The sequence below is a fragment of the Oculina patagonica genome, chromosome 2 (assembly GCF_052425735.1).
Source record: "Oculina patagonica isolate OP01 chromosome 2, crgOcupat, whole genome shotgun sequence".
Taxonomy (NCBI): domain Eukaryota; kingdom Metazoa; phylum Cnidaria; class Anthozoa; order Scleractinia; family Oculinidae; genus Oculina; species Oculina patagonica.
In genome coordinates, this window is record NC_135759.1 from 3469258 (window position 1) to 3489364 (window position 20107).

Consider the following 20107-nt stretch of genomic DNA (forward strand, 5'->3'; position numbering starts at 1 on the left):
TAGAAACAACTAGTTGGGGCATTTTTATCAATAATTTTTTTGGAGCTTGACCCAGAATAACTGAAAAGTTAACGAACAACTGCTTGGAAAATTATACACCGAAAGCAATGCAAAGTGAAGGCAAATTTACATAATGCGGTAACACCCTCACGGCTCCTAAAGTTAATACAGTGATTTAAATGTGAAAACTCAGCGGCGAGGTATAACTGTCTTATCAGCAATCACTTCCATTACTAGCCAACTGGTTGTGTTTGTGCTTGGGCGTATTCGCAGAGGCAGGTAAGTTTAAGACTGTTTTTATTTATTTGGCCGTCTTTTCATACCGGAATATTTTCTTGTGATCTTCATATAAGCCTTTCTTCGTCGGTGAGACCCGAAACTCGGTGACTTTCAAAACACCGCACGACTACTGAACCGCATCACTCAGTGGCACCCATGACTTTCCTGCACAGCCAACTGCCTCACGTGATTTGATATATTTCATGCGTCTCAAACATGAATTTTATTTTTTGCCGGCCGTTGTAAGCTTTTTGCAGCGCTTTACACCAAGCAGTAATAACAGATGTTGTGATTGAGTATTGGAAGGTTGGGCGTGACTACATTAGCGATATCGGCTTGAACCTTGAGCAAGGTCAAACGAGCTTACTAGTAAACGTTTTTTACCTTTACAGTTTAGGTATAACTTTGCACACTAATTTTGTGTGTTATTCCAGAATTTTTCCTGATGTTGTGAGAATGTTATCGACCAGAATTAAAACGAATACTGATGAGGCCCATTGTGCGTCCATGCGAACAATGTTGTCCTTATATCATATGCAGAATTTCAAATGCAAATTCGCACAGACATTCGTGGCAGTTTCAAAGGAAAGCTGGCACTTTAAACTAGCAAAATATATTCACAGACACGCCGTTCCTCACGTGCATTATGAATTTCATATAGTTTCTGCAAAGAAATGCAATGCAAATTAGTTCAACATTTTCGCACCATTAGTATTCAAGTGTATGAGGATAGGGAAAAAATAAGAAAGGAACATTTCATTGCATTTTCATGACCATTTTGGCATCACAACAAAAATTGAAAAGCTTAAAAAAATCACATTTCACAAAATCATTTCTCATTTAGTTACTCCTGGCATAGTCACATGTAACCTGCGATCAGGCGTTATTTTTATCTCTTTCCCTGGAGTGATCAGGGAGGGAGGGTATGATCTCAGGTTAAGTCCTGACAATAAAAATGTCGCAACGCTATTGAGTATACAAAATAAATATACACTTTACTCGGACCAAATCAATCAAATCATTCAACCTTATCAAATAATCAAACGCTAACGCATGATTATTTTTTTCGTTACGGTTATGTAAATGTCTTCATGAATTTCTGTAGGCCGCGCTGATTTAGACTAAGGATGTCTATCTTAGCATCTTTTAAGCAAACGTAGACTAGTGGATATACAAAGATGCTAGCCCTTTTGCTAATGATTACAGCTACGAAATGTCTACCCCAGTTTGATTTATTGTAAATTAAGATAATAACTTAACCATGCCCGCGGGCTATATCGACCATAAACAAGATAACAAACGTAAACTTGAGATAAAATATTTCACTAATGGCTCGTGTTTTTTATCGTTTTGTACTTGATCCCCCTCTCCACCAGCCTCTATTTCCAAACTACACTATGGTAATGAAGCGTATATGGAATGGCTAGCATCTTAAACTGAGGTCATCCATTTTAATAGTTTTTTTTTTTTCGAAAATGCCAGAAAAATCGCCAAAATTGATTATAAAAATTCGAAAATTATATCAAAGCGTAACAAATGTTTAGATACTGATATTTCACTGAAAACCGCAATAATTTGTTTTTCCAACTCCACGCCACCCTTCCCTCCGAGGCTGTCTCAATTTTGTGTAACATTTCAGGTGTGATGGCTGAAACAGAAAGCGAGAAGCTTACGTCAAAAGATGAAAAGCGCAGATATGAGTTCGACGACGTTTTTGAGCACGTGGCCTCGTTTGGAAGATACCAAATACTTTGGCTCATCTTCCATGGCTTTGTGCTGGTTTATCCTGTTTCAACTCAGTTTACATTGCTGGTATTTGCGAACGGTACCCCTAACTTCCACTGTGCCACCCCAAATGTCACGTGTGAAGCAAAGAAATGTTGTGACGGATGTACGTCATACGAGTTTGACGGACTTTTTCACAGCACCGTGTCAGAGTGAGTGTCATGGAACAATATAGTCCTTGTCCCTGTAAAAAGCATTTCTTGGAGTTTGTTAAAAATAATTTTTGTATTACAGATGAAGAGCCAGTTGCAAGTGATATCTCCGCAGAACTGGATAGGTTTATGTAAAGGAATCCTGAAACGCTCGGCACGCTTCACTTTGCATTGAACTCGATAGTAATATAACTGCGACGCAATGACCCCCATTCAGAGATATATGTTGTGGTTTAATTTTTTCTTTGGTTTAAAATTTTTCAAACCAGTTTGATTTTTATTTCCCTTTGTTTCAGATTATGTTAATGAACATAAGACAATGAAAAATAAAAATCAAACTGGTTTGAAAGATTTTAAACCAAAGAAAAAATTAAACCACAACATATACATGCAGCTATTTCAATTAACTTAAAATTTCAGATCAAAGCTTAAAGACAAAATCAAAAGGTTGTAGGGGCAGAAGAGAGCTGGACGTAAGCTCTTGGCTTTGATCTGACAACGTTAATTGGAATTAATAGCTGTATCAAAATGAAACTCCTGAATCAAACATTCTCTTTTTCTTTCTTTATTTAAAGTGGAGCCTTGTCTGTGACCGCGGTTTCCTGGGTGCTACTCTCCAATCCGTTTTCTTTGCTGGAATGCTGATTGGTTCATTTGTGACCGGGATGGTTTCAGACGCCTGGGGCAGAAAGAAATGCATTTTCGTCAGCATGGCGTTCATGGTACGTAAATGATAGTTCCAACTAGCCTTGTAGACGATCACCATGAAAAAATTCCAGGGTAGTACTTTATGATAGCTGACTCCATTTAGATTTGCTACAACGTTCTGACGAGCCCAAGAGCGAAACAGCTGCATGTCCACGGTCTTGTTGGTGTCTCGCAAAGTCTACATTTTCACGAAGTATCAGCCATGTTGGATTGTTTGTCATGTAATTTTATTTTTTTGTCTGATTAGATTTCTTGTACTTCTTGATTTCTGGGTACCAGAGGATTTTTTACGCGCAAGGACCGACACCGGAAACCGCGCAAGAAAAACCTCTGGCACCGTGGGTAGTAGATTTCTTGTAGATCCAACGTTTATTAGCATTATCGTTTGCGGTCCCTTGCTGTTTTAAGTTTTGATCTCTGACACCATGTATTGCTTTTTTTTTATAGGTAATATCGGGAGTCGGCACATCGTTGGCAAATTCTATCGCTTTATTCGCGGTTCTTCGTTTCATATCCGGTTTCAGTCTACCAGGAGTTATGTTGTCGCAATACATTTACGCCATGGAGTTGGTTGGGCCAAGTAAAAGGACAGCCGCTGGAAATTTGGAGTTCCTGTATCTCAATGGATTTCAACCACTGTTTGTCGTGATCGCTTACTTTATTCGTGAATGGAGATGGCTCATCTTGGCTGCTACTCTGCCAGGGGTTTTGCTGTTTCCTTTCTTGAAGTAAGTAATGAAAACTAGGCATAAATAGATTGTGTTCGGCAACTTTTGAGCAACTTTTAGCGTTTTGAGCAACTTTTTATAGTACCAGCAACCTAAGGCAACTTTCACCTTCCTTGGCAACTTTTGAGAATTGATATAAAACTGATACAAACCATAAAAAGTCGTTTCATTTCGAAGGATTTTATTAAAACTGGTTTCATCAAAGCTGATTTTATTAAAACTAAGGATATACAATAAAATGACAATAAAATAACACTTGCTTTCTACGCCCATGAAATCCGAACAGCGGCTATCTATCTAACGGACGCTTAAATCCAGCGGTTATTCGCTGCAACATAGAGCCTGCAACCGGCCATCTTAGTATTCGCGGCAATCAGATGAAATTTCAGACGAGGAAAATGGAAATAATTTAGACGTTGACCCCAATTCAGGTTGCCATAGATGCTATCTAAAACAAAACGACTCTAGAGAGCAAGCAACTTTTCTAAATTTTGGTGGCAATGTTTTGATATTTGAGCAACTTTAGAGCAATTTTTGGGTATATTGTGAAGCAACTTTTCCTGAATTTACTAGCACAATCTATTCATGCCTAATGAACACACGTGGACAATCCTGCTCCCCCGCCAGAATGTCATAAGTAAAGGGGGTAGGGAAAGGAGGGGTTTGTATCCTGATTGACAAACCAAACTGTTTAAGCAAAGTTTGGTCAATGTTAAAAATAATAAATAATTCACGTTACATGAGCTTGGAATCAGAATAAAAACCTTCGCCCTTTCAACCTCGACCCCCAAAAACATTGCTATTTAAATCAATCTACAATTTAAATTGGCGGCTCACATTTCTTGTGCAGAATTTTTCCAGAATCCCCTCGATGGCTAATCGCTCACGATCGTCTAGACGAAGCTCAGTCTATCCTCGAGTCTTTTGGAGGAAAGAAAGGAAAACCTGTCAACTCAGAGGTGCTAAGAGCACTGCTGGAGGATGTGAGGAGAGATCAGTTAGAAAGAGAACGTGAAGCTAAAAAACACACACCAATCGACATGTTTCGCACGCCAAAGCTGAGGAAATGGACGCTGATATTTTGCTATCAATGGTAAGAAATATAACTATTCTTCGTCAGATCTAGAACTGTTACAAATTCCTTCTTCCTTCTTTATTCGCTCCTTCCTTCCTTCATTCATTTGTTACTACATTCATTCATTTGTTAATTCATTCATTCGTTCATTCATTTGTTTGCCCATCCCTGTCTATTTTTGTGCATGACTGTTTGTTTGTCTATCTGCCTGCCTGTCTTTTATTTCTGTGTGTGTCTGAGCTGGCTGTTTATCTCTCTGTTAAGGATACTAGCCAAAAGTAATCATTTTTTAACTCCGTTATTTATTATCTTGATACAACAATAGTTATACGTATTCACCCTAGCTACGAACCTAGTTACAGTGTTTATACATGTTTATCTGCGTTTCTATTGGTTTGTAATCGGACCTTTTAGCGTCCCCACGCGCATATATAAGCCGCGTTTAGCGTCCTTTTAAATATAGTTTTGCAAGATTCGAGTTTATCACAAGTACTTTCGTTAGACGTATTCTTAACCTTTGGCACAAGCGGGACCGATATGTAAGTAATTTCTTAATTTGTTTAGTTTTAATTGTATAGTAATCGGGCGAAAGTACACGAATGAACGTTTATTGTACAGTTTTAATTGATTTATAATCGCAAAATTAGTAAATTGGATCAAACACTTTGTGGATCATTGAGTGAACGCCCACCATTGAAAATAGCAACTTAAGTATTTTGGGCTGTAAATCAGCCACACGTATCTATAGTGTATTTGTTATGTTAGAATCTTGCTCGTTTACTTTTTAAATGTAGTTTATTCTAGTTTGTTTGTTATTTTAGCAGCATTATTGTCGTTTAAAGTACGTAGTTTTTGGACACGCGTTTTGCCCATGTATTACGCAACATTTCAGTTAAATTGATTAGAATTTCGTTATATTGTTAATTTTCAGTTTACGATCGTTTATCCTTGATCGTTGATTCTTAAATCGAAGCAATAAATCGCCGTTAACCGTCAACTTTGGTTTTCCGTGGTTAATTTGCACCTTCGAAGACGACCCGTAAGATAGTCCCATCACCTCATTACCACACGCCTTAAAGCGACACGCCTAGAAGTTTGTTTTGTTTTGCTTTCGTTTTGGCCCAGTCGCTGCAAGCGCCACACTCTCTGTCTCTCTGTCTGTCTGACTGTCTGACTGTCTGTCTGTCTGTCTGTCCGTCTGTCTGTTTAACTGTCTGTTATTCAGAACCGTAGTCGCAAAGTTGTTCATTTACTCAAATTTTTATTCATTTATTCAAAATTGTTCCTTTTTCTCTCTTTCTTTCTTCCTCCTGTCTGTTTTCCTGTTTTCTTGTCGTCGTAACTCGACGTCATTACTATCGCTAACATTAGGTCTTTATTTTAGTCAATGGGTCAGTCTGTCGTTTATGCAATGCATTCATTAATTTACTCGGTAATTTTGATTTACTCATTCGTAATTTTTGTCTGTCAATAGCCACTGATCGATCTTGTTTCCATTGCAGGTTTGCCGTGGCGTTGGTCAGCTTTGGAATATTTCTATTTGTCAACCAGCTGGTCGGTAATATCTACGTCAATTATCTTATCATGGAGGGTGTAGCAGTTTTAAAGCTTCCGGCAACGTATTACCTATTCCTAAAGTAAGGAATGGATTTACTTTCCTTCTCCTAAAATTTGTTGTCTGATCACTACTTTACTTAAGCAATAGACCGCACTTTTTATAGGGCTTTACTGGCGTAAAGTCACGCAGGATGTTGGGAGAACACGAGAAAAGCTTGTAGCTTTTATAAAATTACAATGGAAAACGTTTGTCAAAGAAATAGGAATCTAATTTATATTTCGTGGTCAAATGTCTTATTCTCATTAAGTTCATCGGATGACGTAGTAAACCAATCACAGCGGCTGAAAGAATTAAACACAGGTTCCTCTCCACACAAAAAATCTACGAATCGACGCCACAAAAACGCTAAAAGTTCTCTTAAAGCTATAAAAGTCTTAAAAAAGAAAAAAGAAAAAGGCAAACTGTCACGGTATAAATGTATTCAACGATTTTAAAGTTCTTTGACGTGGGAATCTAGCAAATTGTGGCTGAAGTCATTCATCTAGAGAAGACTACACGAAAACTTCGCAAGTTTACAAATTCACAGACCGACGAAGGTATTGAGAAAAAAATTAGTTTCACAAACTCTGCTTTAGAAATTTGTTATGAATTTTTTTACTCCTTTTTTCTTCGTTTTCGCCCAATAACAGACTTGGCAGAAAGCACTGAAAGCATATTAAACTAACAGTATAATTCAAGCGCACCAAAATAATTCAAGAATGCTTTCATCGCGACCAATTTGATGCAGTATTTCCTTTCAAATAACGTTTCTGAAACGATCTTCATGTTTTCATTATTTTTCCAGTCTGGTGAAAGCGGACCTGTTCCTTACTTCGCCCTAACTGTGGTGGGCGGGGAATTTTTTTTATGTGATCCATCCTCAGTATTAAAATTTTCATAATGATCATTTACAAGAACCATATCCTCTGTTTTAAACAACACATAGACCAAAAGAAGACATAAACTAACTTTTTTAATTCTTCGTCCTTTTGCGTGGTCGAGCGTAGAGGTACGGCCATGTCGGGAAGCGGGAGTTTACTTGTACAATAGTACATAGGTTTTTTTTAACAATTTGACAAATCAGGGCGCGCGTAGTATCTGAGTTTTTTTTTTATAAACTAGCATGGCGTTTATTTCTTCTCAGATTTGGTCGCCGCGCTTGTCATAGCGTCACCATGTTCTTGGTGGGGATAACTTTCCTGCTGGTTTTGCCGCTGTACAAAGGTAACAGAAGGAATCTCTGCGGTATAGTAATCCCTGGTGACACTTTGTAACTTAATAATAATTTTAAAACATTAGATATATTTTGAACCGTGACCAATAAATGCCACTTTCTTGTCGTCTCTTTCCCGTCCCTTTTGGCGTTTTGGTTGAAAGAACAAAATCTCGCATATTCTCACATTGCCTTTGAATATCCACTTCGGCGAACTGTTGGGGAATAACCTGTGACAGACTTTTACCTCATCCACGAAGAGGGAGAGTAAAATGGGTTTGAACTGTAACCTTTTTCTGTCGCTTCTTGACTATTTTCGAAGTAGTTCCCTCCTCTTTGTCCCCACGAAATGTTTTATTTCCCCCCGGTTCCCGCCACGTCACCTTGTGAACTCCCCTTCCCGCCCCTTTTCTCCCGGGCTCCTGCCGTACTGTCCTCCTCCACTAAAGAGTAACATTGTACGGGAAACAACCATTCAATATTTAAATATTTTTTTTTCCAGATCATCCCATGGCAACCACAGTACTGTCTGTCATTGGATACCTCCTGATTGACTGCACTTGGATAAGTGTTTATCTCATCACCTCTGAGCTTTATCCGACTGTGTTGAGGTTGGTACCCATACATTATCAACAGGGACGGGGCATATCATGGGGACAGGTCGTTAATTTGCCTCACAGGCCCATTCACAACAAGCGAGTGGACTTTGTAGACCAAATTGCGAAATTCTAATCTTTTTTTTGAGATTCTTTACACGCGACTTCATGCCTAGATCTTTGCCGAGCTCGAGATCCCTGAATTGAGAAATTGGTCTCCAAATACAAATCTGGCACTAGCTGCAAACTGTAAAAATGGACAGATAACTGGAGGGGGAGTGGATGTCATCGCTCCCCATTCTTTAGGAAGCTTAGTCGCCCCCTAAAAACACCAGTTTGGAAGCTAAGCTTCAAGCAAGCGCATTTTCCTAGCAAAGTCCCAGTTTTTTGTGTCAGAGTTCTACAGTAATCTTGTGACTTTCGTCTTTGTTTATCTTCCTAGGAACACAGCTCAGGGAACCGGATCTACGGTGGCTCGGATTGGTGCGATCTTAGCTCCATATATCGCCTTGATGGTAAGTCTGCAACCGCTGCGTTTGAGGTGTGAGATAGAACAGTAAATTTGGTAAGACAGTCGGCAGGCCAGCGAGCCAGGCAATCGGTTGGTCAATCAGTCAGTCAAACGGTCAATCTTTATTTGGCAGTCAGTCAGTCAGTCAGTCAGTCAGTCAGTCAGCCAGATACAGTAGTCACTCCGGCAGTCAGGCAGCCAGTCAGTAATAGTAATTTATCGCTCGTTTCCAGACGTACCAAAGCCATTTCGGGCCCTAGAGCTGTTTTTATAACTTCAACTCTATCAAATGGCTGTGTATTTCAGGGCCAATAAAAAGCACTTTACGGTGGCATCAATGAGAAATAATAGGTAATAAGAGAAAAATCAATAGGCCACAAAAGTTTTGGGTTTCAGTTACTCGTCGATGACTCATTGATCATCGGAAGAAATCAGTGACTAATCAGTTGATTACCAATTGATTCCTCATTGTTTAATCATTGATGTCATTGATCATGGATTGATTATGTCTGGTTAAAGTAAGGTTTCTTTTATTGCCCGTTTTTATACTGGAGACGTGTTACCCGTCTGGACGAGCTTCGAATAATATTTTGTAGTTCGTCTGGTTAGCCATCTTTAGTATAAGGACGGGCACAAGACGCGTAACACGTCTGGACAAGCAACCTTTCGTAGTTCGTTTTTCAGGACGCATTTCGAAACGTAGCTCGTCTAGACGGGTAATTCGTCTTGTGCCTGTCTTAATACTAGAGATGCATAACCAGACGAACTACAAAATGTTTGACGAAGCTTGTCCAGACGGGTAACACGTCTCTTGTATAAAACGGTCAAATAAATCGACAAAATCTGAATCTGAGTTGGTAACTATTGCTTCTGGGCCTAAAATGGCTTTGGAAGGTTTGAGAAACGCTCTCCATGAAAGTAGCTACAGCATTTTCCTTACTTCTACAGAGTCAGTTACCAGGTCTCAGCATTGCGTTTCCAGCGGTCATTTTTGCTGTGATTGGAACCCTTGCTGGGATAACGATGTACTGGATTCCAGAGACGCTATTCTCACCAATGCACCAAACCATCGAGGAAACAGAAGCAGCTGAAGATGATTATGCGATACCTTGCTGTGGCAAAAAGGTTCACCTTGGTAGGCCCAAATCACGCCAAGTAATTTGGCTTTAAACGTGGGATGAAAGCTGTGTCGTTTGCTGGTTGGAATTATTTTCTCGAAAAAATATACAATAATCATATCATATCCATATGTTAATTTGCGCCGAAAAGGCAACGAATGAAAATCGAAAAAGGCGATTCGCAGTTTTGTAAGGTAAACTTGCATGTTTTCATGCTATACGGTTCAGAAAATTACAGATTGTCAGCATTCTTGTAAAGACAGTGGGTACAACAAAGATCAGAATTGCTTTCAGTTATCGCTTCTTTGAATAATTTGTGATATATTGTTATTCGCAGATATTTTAGGCGTTTTTACGAATAAATCTATAATTGTATTTTGAATGAAATGCGTGTTAAATAATTGTGATCATACATTCAATAAAAAGCTCGTGAAATTAATCTGACATAAAGCCCAACTGTGAACACAGACTGATTCTATCGTAGCCACACAGAGGTGAGTCCGTCAGCGTTGGCAGGCCTGTTGCGGGCCAATTGGTAAAGTAATACCCTAAAAAGGACATAAAATACACTTTTCAGTTCCCTTGCAAAATATATTACCGGCTTAATCTCGAAATTAAACTTTTTACTGGTACAATTGTTGTGTTCCAAATTGCCCTAAGGCGACCCCCCTTCCCCTCACCACCCCCCCCCCCCCTTAAAAATGGCGTTTCTAGGGCTTCTTCAAGTTTAAAAATTCACCAAATAATTATGAAGAAAAGAAAGAAAAATCTGAGACACCGAATTTTAGACCAATTATGTAGATCAAATTCCACATTAAAGTTTAGGCGCTCACGCAAATGTGTTCTCAAATAAACCTAATGTTGCGCAACATCATAATTGCAAACAAAATGCTGACTTTGCTTATTATGGTCTATATGATCAAAACAAAATCTAAAATTACAATCATTATTCAATAAGCTTTCAGAACATATATGCTTTATTGGGGTAAGCATTGATTGTTTGCACACAATTTCACTTGGAACGAAAATGCCAATTTTCCTTTTTAAGCGAAGGAATATGAGCGCTTCGAGCATTCTTCACAGTTTCAGTGATACTGGTAGTTTTCCACCCTGATAAGATCATGCTTTTTCTTAGGAAATTAGAACGTCTGGACCGTATCGAGAAATTGGGGCAAAATGATAATGGAAATTAACGCTCCACTTAATTAACGGCACGGAATTGACATTAACAAAAATTGCGCGACTTCAATTTACGCGAATTTTTGAAATTCGCGTTAATTTCATGAAGTGTTTATTTCCTATAAAAGAGGTAAATTCGGTATGCAAATTTCAGTCTCCAAACGTCAAGTAACGACGTATTTACCTGTTGGACCTTGCACCTACTGTTTAATGCACTGTCTTGATATAACAGTGAATCCTGTCAGAGAAAACTGAAAAGGTCAATACACCATTTCGATGTTCATTGCATGGTATTTAATTTCGCGATTGGAAAAAACATATCTAAAATTAGTAATGGATCAAGCTTTTAATTCAGTTTATACTAAAAAAAAAATAAGGGAAAACCACGACGTACGAATAATATGTAGTCGTAAAAGCAGTTCAGAGGTAAAAGAATAAATAAGAATAAAAATATTTCGCAATTTTGACTGATGATCTCAAAACAATGCACTTTTATCATATGCATCTTTCATACTTAACATTTCTAGGAGAGCCATACGGTTCATAAGCAAAATAAGAGCATCAGGGAGGGTCCAGAGGGACGTTCGAATACGTTCGTACAGATACCATATGTACCAATAGGCTGAAAGGGAAAGAAAGCACAAAAGATGAGTTTTGTTTTCCTACAATCAACATTTCTGTTTTCATTCCCATCTTCACTTCAGGATATCAGATGGCAGTAAACCCACTTACGCCACTTCGAAAGTTTGACCCCCACGATCCCCACCCTTCGAATAATCCATATTTTATTTCCAATTCGTGTTAACTGTCACGACTAGTTGTAAGGTCATGTAAGATGGCTGTACTTCAAACATTTACAATATTTACCCCCTGGCGGTCGAAGCTTTGGGATCTGTTATTCTTCTGTTTCTCAAAGTAGACAATCTTTGGTGAGTACAGAATTTTAGAGTACGTTTAATGAACGCAATACCGTAAAATTCCGGTTATAAGCCCCCCGCTTATAAGCCCCCCCCCCGGTTATAGGCCCATCAACCTGGAAACAAAAAAATACATCCGGTTATAAGCCCCCCCGGATATAAGCCCCCCTCTACCGGATGACAGTACTGAACAGGGCTAAATGTTGCTTTTTGTGCGTTTTTAACTTAAAAACGTATTTCGATCAACACTCCCGAGGCTCGTTTCGAAACGTTTTTTTCCTTCCGCTTATAAGCCCTCCCGAATATAAGCCCACCCAAAAACCCTTACGAAGTTGTATAAGCCCAGGGCTTATAACCGGAATTCTACGGTATCCACATAGCTTTTGACACCAAGTACCTTTAAGATGTAAACGCGATTGCAGCAAATCTTTACGTTGTTTTGCTGAATTTTTGAGTGGAGTTTACAATAGTAGAAAGCAAGCTTCTTCGTAACACCCGCCCTCCCCTCTTCCCCCGCCCGGAATCCCCACCTTCCGAATAATCGATATTTTTTTCAACGCGTGCTAACTATCACGGCTAGTTTTAAGGTCATGTATAAGGTCGCTTACTTCGACCATTTACCGCATTTACGACATTTACTCCTTGGCGGTCGACGCTTTGGGATCTGTACGTTATTCTTCTGTTTCTCCCAGTAGACAATCTTTGGTGAGTACAGTATTTTAGAGTACGTTAAATGAACGCAATATCCACATAGCTTTTTACCAAGTACCCTTAAAATGAAAACGTAATCGGCGTTTGCGGCAAATGGTTGTAAAGAAGGCGTTACGATGGTCTGCTGAACTTTTCAGTGGAATTTACATCTTGCAGTAGTTCTGTTTATCAAATATTTTGCGCTTTGCGCAATAGTAGAAAGCAAGCTTCCTCGTAACCTGCGAACGCAGACAGGTTTCCGCCCTACTATAAGTTGACCGGGGACACGGAAGTAGGCTCGCACAATGCAATGCCAGCTATGGCATTACTTGTTTTACAAATTTCTTCGAGAGAAACTACGTACTTCAGTGCTTGACTCAAGTGTAACATAATAACATCATCAGTGCGTTTAACCATCGCCTCTTGTTCCTTACCCCGCTCGCTCCCACAGATTAAAATATGCCGCGCTTTAGAACGCTTAAAACGTTAATAGTAGCAGGTGCCGTCTTCTGAAAACCTGACGTCATTTGCATATCTTCTGTACTGCAGGCACTTCATTGATACAGACACTTTCCGTGGTCTCCTCAGTGTTCGCTGAGACAGTTATAGCTAGGTTGCCATTTAACAGTATTTGCCTATAACGCGCGCAGAGCCCCAGTTTTAAAAAGGTGGAATGATTGCAGCATTATTACGCATCCTATACACAAAACCCCTTGGTCGCTTCGTTGCGATCTACTGAAACACCATTTAGTTTCCCAGCGATTCTTTCCACGTGAGAGTAAAATTAGATACCGACAAATTGTTGGTGCATTGCCTGACTCATTGCCTGAGTAAATACGGGGCTATAGATCGAGTCCCTCGTAGCTCAGTTGGTTAGAGCGCGCAACCGGTGTCTGGGAGGCCATGGGTTCGATTCCCGTCGGGGACTCAGAATTTTTTCTTTGTCCCATGCTCGAGTCATGTTGAATACTTCATCTTCATTCAGATCGTAACAGATTTTATAAGCATGCCATTCAAAATGTGGTGTTACGCCTCGCGGGGAATCTTGAGACACAAATCTCAGCCAAAATGTAAAATCAAAGTCTCTTCGAGATATCGACGTTTTTGCATGAAGTATGAGTCGAAGGTTTATCCTGTGCATTGTTCTTCGAACTTATCATTACAGTTTCTTTGTAGTTTAGTTTAACAATTTCCTATCTTCGCGGAGGAAATGCAGCCATATAATTTTGTCAAAAATGGCTCGTCCGCGCCGGGTATTTATACACATATTCCTTAACATTACACAAATAAACAGTGTAAATTTCAGCGAGATCTGACAATTCTATACTTTAAAATTGCAAGGACCTTTCGAGGCAGTCGATTACGACAGCGAAATTAGCAGATGAAACAGCAAAATATGCGTTCGACGCTTTGTTTTTGCGACGCCATATTTGAATTATATTGTTATACCTTATTCTCACTTAATTTCGCGAGTACTAAATTTCGCGATTTTCGCGATTTTGAAAAAATCGCGAAATTTAATACTCGCGAAATATAGGACACGCGAAGTTTAAAATCGCGAAATTTAATATCGTACTGATAATATAAAAAAATAATGAAACTCGATGTGTTTTATCATAGTTATTCTAACATGTGTGAGCTTCGTGTTTAAGAGTTTTATGTTTAATTTTGTCCATTAGTCATCTCCCAGTATTTCAGTCGCACTGTTCGAACTGATCTCTGCCGCCAAGTTCCTCAAAATCTCATATAAATTATTGTGTTACAGTTTCCAGGTCAAAGCTTCATATTAAAGAATAGATAAAAATCGCGAAATTTAATACACTCCAACTGTACCTTTCTCTCAAAATCGCGAAATTAAGTACTCGCGAAATATGGCTCTTGATTTTTTGCGAAATTAAGTACTCGCGAAATTTAGTGAGAATAAGGTAGGTAGACCGCTGTTCAATGTGTTCAAGGCCGTATCGTTACGATTGCTCCACGAAAAAGCACGAAAAAAAATACGGATATTTCCGACTACTGTCGGAGAAAACATTGCGCATATAATTGGGGCGTAAACAAATCGTTACACTCAAGCTGCGTTTTGTCTAGGCTCTGCGAGGGTCGGATATCAAGACCCAGGATTAAACAAAAGCCATATATACAGTGAATGCTTTCGAATTATATTTGAAGATGAAATACGAAAGAATTTTGCTGTCTTTGACTGAAATTCCACTCGAACTGCGTAGATACGATCGCATGTTGTGAAGCCGATTCATGCAACATTGCTGTCATTCCCTGTCAACGCGAGGTCACGTCCCTAACGACCTAGGCTGATGACGAAATAGAGTTGCGCTTACATGTAGCGACCAAATTTGGCCTAATTTTTAACCGCTCCTAAGCTAAAAGAAGCCCCCATCTCTTACATTTGTTTTAACTTCAATAATATCTTTGAAAAGAGCGAGTTTTTTGGTATGGTTTATTTTTGACGTTTCTAATTTTTAAACGATGTAAGTGCTAGTGATTATTTATTCGTGTTTTAGTTACGCAATCCATTGTTTGTGCGACGCTTTTTATAGATCGCCTTTCAGACACACGTGCGTTGAGATAAGAAAGCTGACATGTCACTTTTAAAATTGTTATATAACGTTTGTAAATGTGACAAGTCACGTTTTTTCCACGAGATCACCCACAGCGGAAAGTAATCCCTTGAGAAATTAAAACAGTCCCTTGAGAAATTAAAAAAGTCCCTTGAGAGTTTACAAATATGTGGTTCCAAATTTTGACCACATAACCCCTATTCTACGTTTTTAGCTTGTAAACAAGCAAAAACGTCGAAAAAAACAAGCCCTGAAAACAATGACAGCTACACAATTACGCGTATAGGGTATGACAGCATTTCATGTCCCGTATTTACAAGTCAGGACTTTTCGAAGGAATTACACTGTATAAACCACTAATTATTACGACTTGGTTGAGGAAAGCGAAAAAGAAATCAGTGATATAACAACTGTATGCATTTGAAACCAAAACTTTTTCATTCTCCAGTTTTATTGACAGCTTTTAATTTTCTTCAATTACTCTCACATCTTTTGTTGTTGGCTAACGACTTTGTCTAAACTATTGCATCATGGATTGTTGATTAATTTGTAATGCCCTACTGAAATCTAGAACATTTGATGATTTAGAAGTCGGATCTTGAACAATACTTGCGTGCGTTTCTATTAGACCGGGGGGGGGGGGGGGGGGGGCCCCTTAATGCAACAAAATAAAACGATAATGTAATCACAATTTGAGAAATTATCTTTACAATTCTCCCCACGTGTACTAATTATCAAAGTCACCAGTTCCGAAAATAAAGGTCGATTGTCTATTAACGTGATAAAGATAACATTGAATCTATTCTAGAAAGGTTCTGTTTGTCCAACAACAAAATCAATGCGGCTGACAAAGCATCATTAACAATTACGTTAAGCATTCCGCGTGTTTCAGCATAATTGTTCACATGTTCCAATTTCAAGGACTTGACCCACACATTGGACCCATGAACCTGCAGGTGAAGGCTTCCTTTTTCTATAGCTGAAGCAAACTCTTGGATGGTCTGGTCGAAGTCAACAGACGGGGTGGACATATTGACAATACCGAGAGCTTTTTTGTCTGCTAGCACCATGATGATGTGAAAGGTGTCGGGATCATCAGTGTTTGTGCCATCAGAGCCAGGATGAGCAATCCAGTCCATTACATTCTTGTTCCACTTCAAGGCACTTGCGATAGCTGAACCGACTCCGTCTGCGAACTTATTCTTGGCATCAGCTTCTGAAAGGGAATTCGTGGAACGCTCTTTTCGTTGTGAGAACTTTTGGATCTCTACTTTGGCAAATCTCATTGGGCTTATCCAGAGGCATTTGCGAATCTGAGTGTGCCAACCACATTTGGTTCCTATGTTCCACATTCCCTTGATAGACTCCCAAGCTGTGTCTGACTGAGTGAAAGAGCCCTTGATGGTCCAGAAGATCTTGAAGTATTCCCAGCAACCGAGGTCACAGACCGAGGGTACGTCTTTGCCCGGGTGCAAGTAGCATGGAGTGTGTGAGGCAAAGGCTTTCTCTCGTATCTCTTGACATGTTGGCTTGGTCCCCGGACGCAGCAGAGGCACAAGAACGACCTGGAGGCATTTACGAACACCATCAACCCATCTTTGTGCGTCAGGACTAAATGAGGAATATCGTTTGCCATACAACTTGCAAAACTTCTCAGCGTATTTTATTGCGTATGGATTGCTCGTAGCTTCACAAGGATACTTCTTTTCCAAGCAGTTGCGATACCAATCACAGGAATCGCCAGATGGGTTGTGGCATTCTGACGGCAAAGGTGTGTTAGGCGAGAGATTGTATGCAGCACGCCCGCCTTGTACAAGGAACATGCCGTACAGCAGACCAATCAACGACAGCATCTTAATCTGTGAAAGAGACGGCATTGAAATTAAAATTAAAGTCTTTCTGAATTGGTGTACCCCAGATGTTCCTTGGTGTTGGCGCTTAATATATTAAGCTAATATTGCGCAATTATCGGTTCATAATTTTCAATTACGCATTATTGGAATTCATCCAACAAAAGCATATCATGACTATATTGCCATAGGAAAAATTAGTCCTGGTGCCAAGTCGGTAAGGAGTTAAGACGGAATCCACTAGGAAGTCGAGTAATATTTATTAAAGTTGGACAAAAATCAATTTCCAGAATAATTTAAATCCTATTGCGTTATTTCCTACCCTTAATAAAAGGTAAAGATGTAAGAAATTATCCGTGATAACACCAACAACAATTTCTTATCAGAGTCTGAGAAAATGAATTTCAAAGTTCACGAGGTATAGGCAAAATCTCGCGTGTAGCCATTTTGTAAATTCGTCTTTAGCGATTCAGTAGAATTCAGCGAAACTTCAAAATGTGTTTTCGAGTGTGGTGTTGTTAGAAAAGATTTCTTTTGATAAGATATTTGAAGCAGTAACAAAAAAGTTTGCAATAAGGTGGAAATAATTCTGTACAACAATTTCTTATCAGAGTCTGAGAAAATGATATTTTAAGTTCACAAGCTATGGGCAAAAGCTTACATCTTTTAAGCGATTCAGTGGAACTTCAAAATGTTTTTCGATGTGTGGTTTGTTAGAAAGGATTTTTTCGATAAGATATTTGAAGCAGTAACACAAAAGCTTGCAATCAGGTGTTAATAGTTTTGGTACATAATTTTGTCCAATAACTACTCGAAGTCCTGGCGGATTTCCTCTTAAACAAGCTTTGAACGACGATGCAGAACCGCAATAAAAACATACGTTATAACAGAAAATAGTATATATTTCGAGAGATTCTTACCGGTTGTCTTTATCCAGTGAAGACAAGGGTAGGTGGTCTTAATTTCCCACTTCATGTACCCTTAATTTACTTCCCGGTTTCCAACCCTTCCCATAGTGGCTCCGTCCCTTTGTGCTTCTTCTATTGCGCATTATGGCGAAATTTTTATTAATTTCTCTCGGCTCCCGCCACTTTAGAAAGCCACGCTTTACGCCTTATTCTCTTCGTGCACCTCTTGTACAGTTCCCGCTCCCTTTAATTCCAGATTCCCCCTCCATGTCCCGCCTCTTTAGTTGGTTACCCTGTACAACTTTAACGTAACGTTGTTAAAGGAACGGTTCGTTAGACGTTAGCGGTTAAAAATCCTAACTAAGATATATCTTTCCTTAAAATTCAGTCATCGCACCAGTAAGCGAACAGGTTTTATGGCTTCTGAGTAGACGTGCATTTACTTGCGCTCGAGAGCTCGACCAAGTATCTTCGATATCATAGTTTGTTGCCGCGACTTTTGCCAGGATAGGTAGGAAAATAAAAAAGGTGGGAAATGACTTGGTTGAGCCAGTGCACGTGGCTTAACAGCAGGCACACGTTACTACATACAGAGAACTTGTTCCTCACCTTGTTCAGCGCCAATGCAGCAGAAAAATCAGGAATAAACTTCTTCTAACGCAGCCAAAAGCCTCTGTTTTTCTAAAGTCAACCTCGATGATACTTCCTACAACCCTTTTTGTTACTTATATTAACCCTAAGTAAAGACAGATGTCTGTTGCTATTATTCAGAGCTGACAAAAGGAATTTACTTTAAATGAAAGAAAATTAGTTCGTTTGAAAGAAGATTGCTGTTTTCTTTAACATATTATATTCTCACTGGTTGATTTAGAGTCAAAATATTCCGCATGGGGAGCAAGTGTTCTCACTCTGCCGGCCTTATTCAGCGATCAGGGGCAGGAAAATGCTTTCCCTTCATACAAACCAAGTGAGAGAGAAGGAAATGATAGTTTTCCAACCTATTATACAGTATTTGCATAATTTGACTTAGAGTTAAAAGATCGAATTTTACTTTTGCCTTCTTTTGTGAGGAGTTTACTTTGGTTGTTATTTATTCCCAGTAATATTTAGTAAGGAATGAAAGGCTAGAATAAAACATTCTTTGAAATATAAAACCCATTATATATACTCATGAATAGATCAGCCAAATAGTCTATTTGCTTAATCACGGCAGATGTTCTTTTCTAGGGAATCTTTGTATTGTGATCATATCAATAACTATTTGTTAATTCTAAAAGTATTTCTGACCTTCGAGCACTGAACATCACATATTTGTACAGACTCGGGTATCAGTGATTTTAGTCTATTCATGTGCCGATTTACCCATTTCACTGCTTTTCCTTTTCACTGTTTCTGAGTTATTTTCTGGGCTCTTTTCTTACTTGAATGCATATATGTGGGTTCAGCTGTAGGTCTTTTCCTCGCACGACATACGAGATTGATTTGTAATGCAGCAATGTTAAACGTACTAGGTCGCAGTTTTTACCAGATTTTTGAACTGCCAAAATTTATATTTGTGTCGCAGTCCATTTTTATTAATAATTGCTATATTAGAGCACTGTAACGTCTAACGCGCATCTTTCGCAGCAGATGGCTCAGATGGAAACGGATTGCAAATCAAAAAGGAAGGCTAATACTTTATCCAGATGTTTCCTCTCTTCTCCTTTATTGCCGTAGCTTAATTTATATCTGCAAATTAAGGTTATGTCTTTCTTTAGCTTTTCAAAGAGAATGATTTTTATGGGTTAAGTTGCTTGCTACTACTTTCAGTACAGTTTACACCAAAAATCTGCGAAATCCAGGTGACATACTTCTATAAATATTGTTTCGTGTAACATGACCTTCAATATGGAACGGACAAAACTGAAATGTATCTCAAACGTATCACGTCTCTTCTCCCCTTTCTTAACAGACAGAGCTACATAGAAGCGGATACACACGCTTTGGACTTTGTGGCCCAAGATTGCATGCAGTCGATTGCAACACAAACTGTGCTCTAACCAACTGTGCTACGAGAGACTCGTTGTGATGAGCTGGGGCCATTTACTTGGTTGATAAGTGACACGCGTCCTGCATACTGCTAGGATACTAGTAAGAAAGGAACAATACAATATCGTATATCTGATGTCACGCTACAATATAACGCAAGTTTGGCAAATTTCTTTAAAAATATTTAAGATGCGCTT

General features: G+C 39.1%; 1 protein-coding gene and 1 pseudogene across 2 annotated transcripts; one reads left to right on the top strand and one right to left on the bottom strand.

Annotated features, from left to right (window-relative positions):
- Positions 1 to 61: 61 nt before the first annotated feature.
- On the top strand, positions 62 to 9822 carry LOC144642715 (organic cation transporter protein-like; annotated as a pseudogene). The gene is made up of 10 exons (XR_013568765.1): positions 62 to 279; positions 1919 to 2220; positions 2792 to 2938; positions 3372 to 3652; positions 4503 to 4745; positions 6230 to 6364; positions 7469 to 7548; positions 8040 to 8148; positions 8576 to 8648; positions 9593 to 9822. The product of XR_013568765.1 is annotated as an organic cation transporter protein-like (transcript).
- A 5750-nt stretch (positions 9823 to 15572) lies between these two features.
- Positions 15573 to 18579, bottom strand: LOC144642697 (uncharacterized). Its single transcript, XM_078501731.1, has 3 exons — positions 18492 to 18579; positions 15779 to 16983; positions 15573 to 15745 (listed from the first exon to the last, which is right to left on the bottom strand). Exon 2 carries the CDS (start codon positions 16975 to 16977, stop codon positions 15898 to 15900), a length of 1080 nt encoding a protein of 359 aa, XP_078357857.1. The 5' UTR covers positions 16978 to 16983; positions 18492 to 18579; the 3' UTR covers positions 15573 to 15745; positions 15779 to 15897.
- Positions 18580 to 20107: the final 1528 nt, after the last annotated feature.

What these genes read in the sequence shown, in the direction of transcription:
- LOC144642697 (XM_078501731.1), bottom strand. Translation starts at nt 16,977, where the DNA reads ATGCTGTCGTTGATTGGTCTGCTGTACGGCATGTTCCTTGTACAAGGC.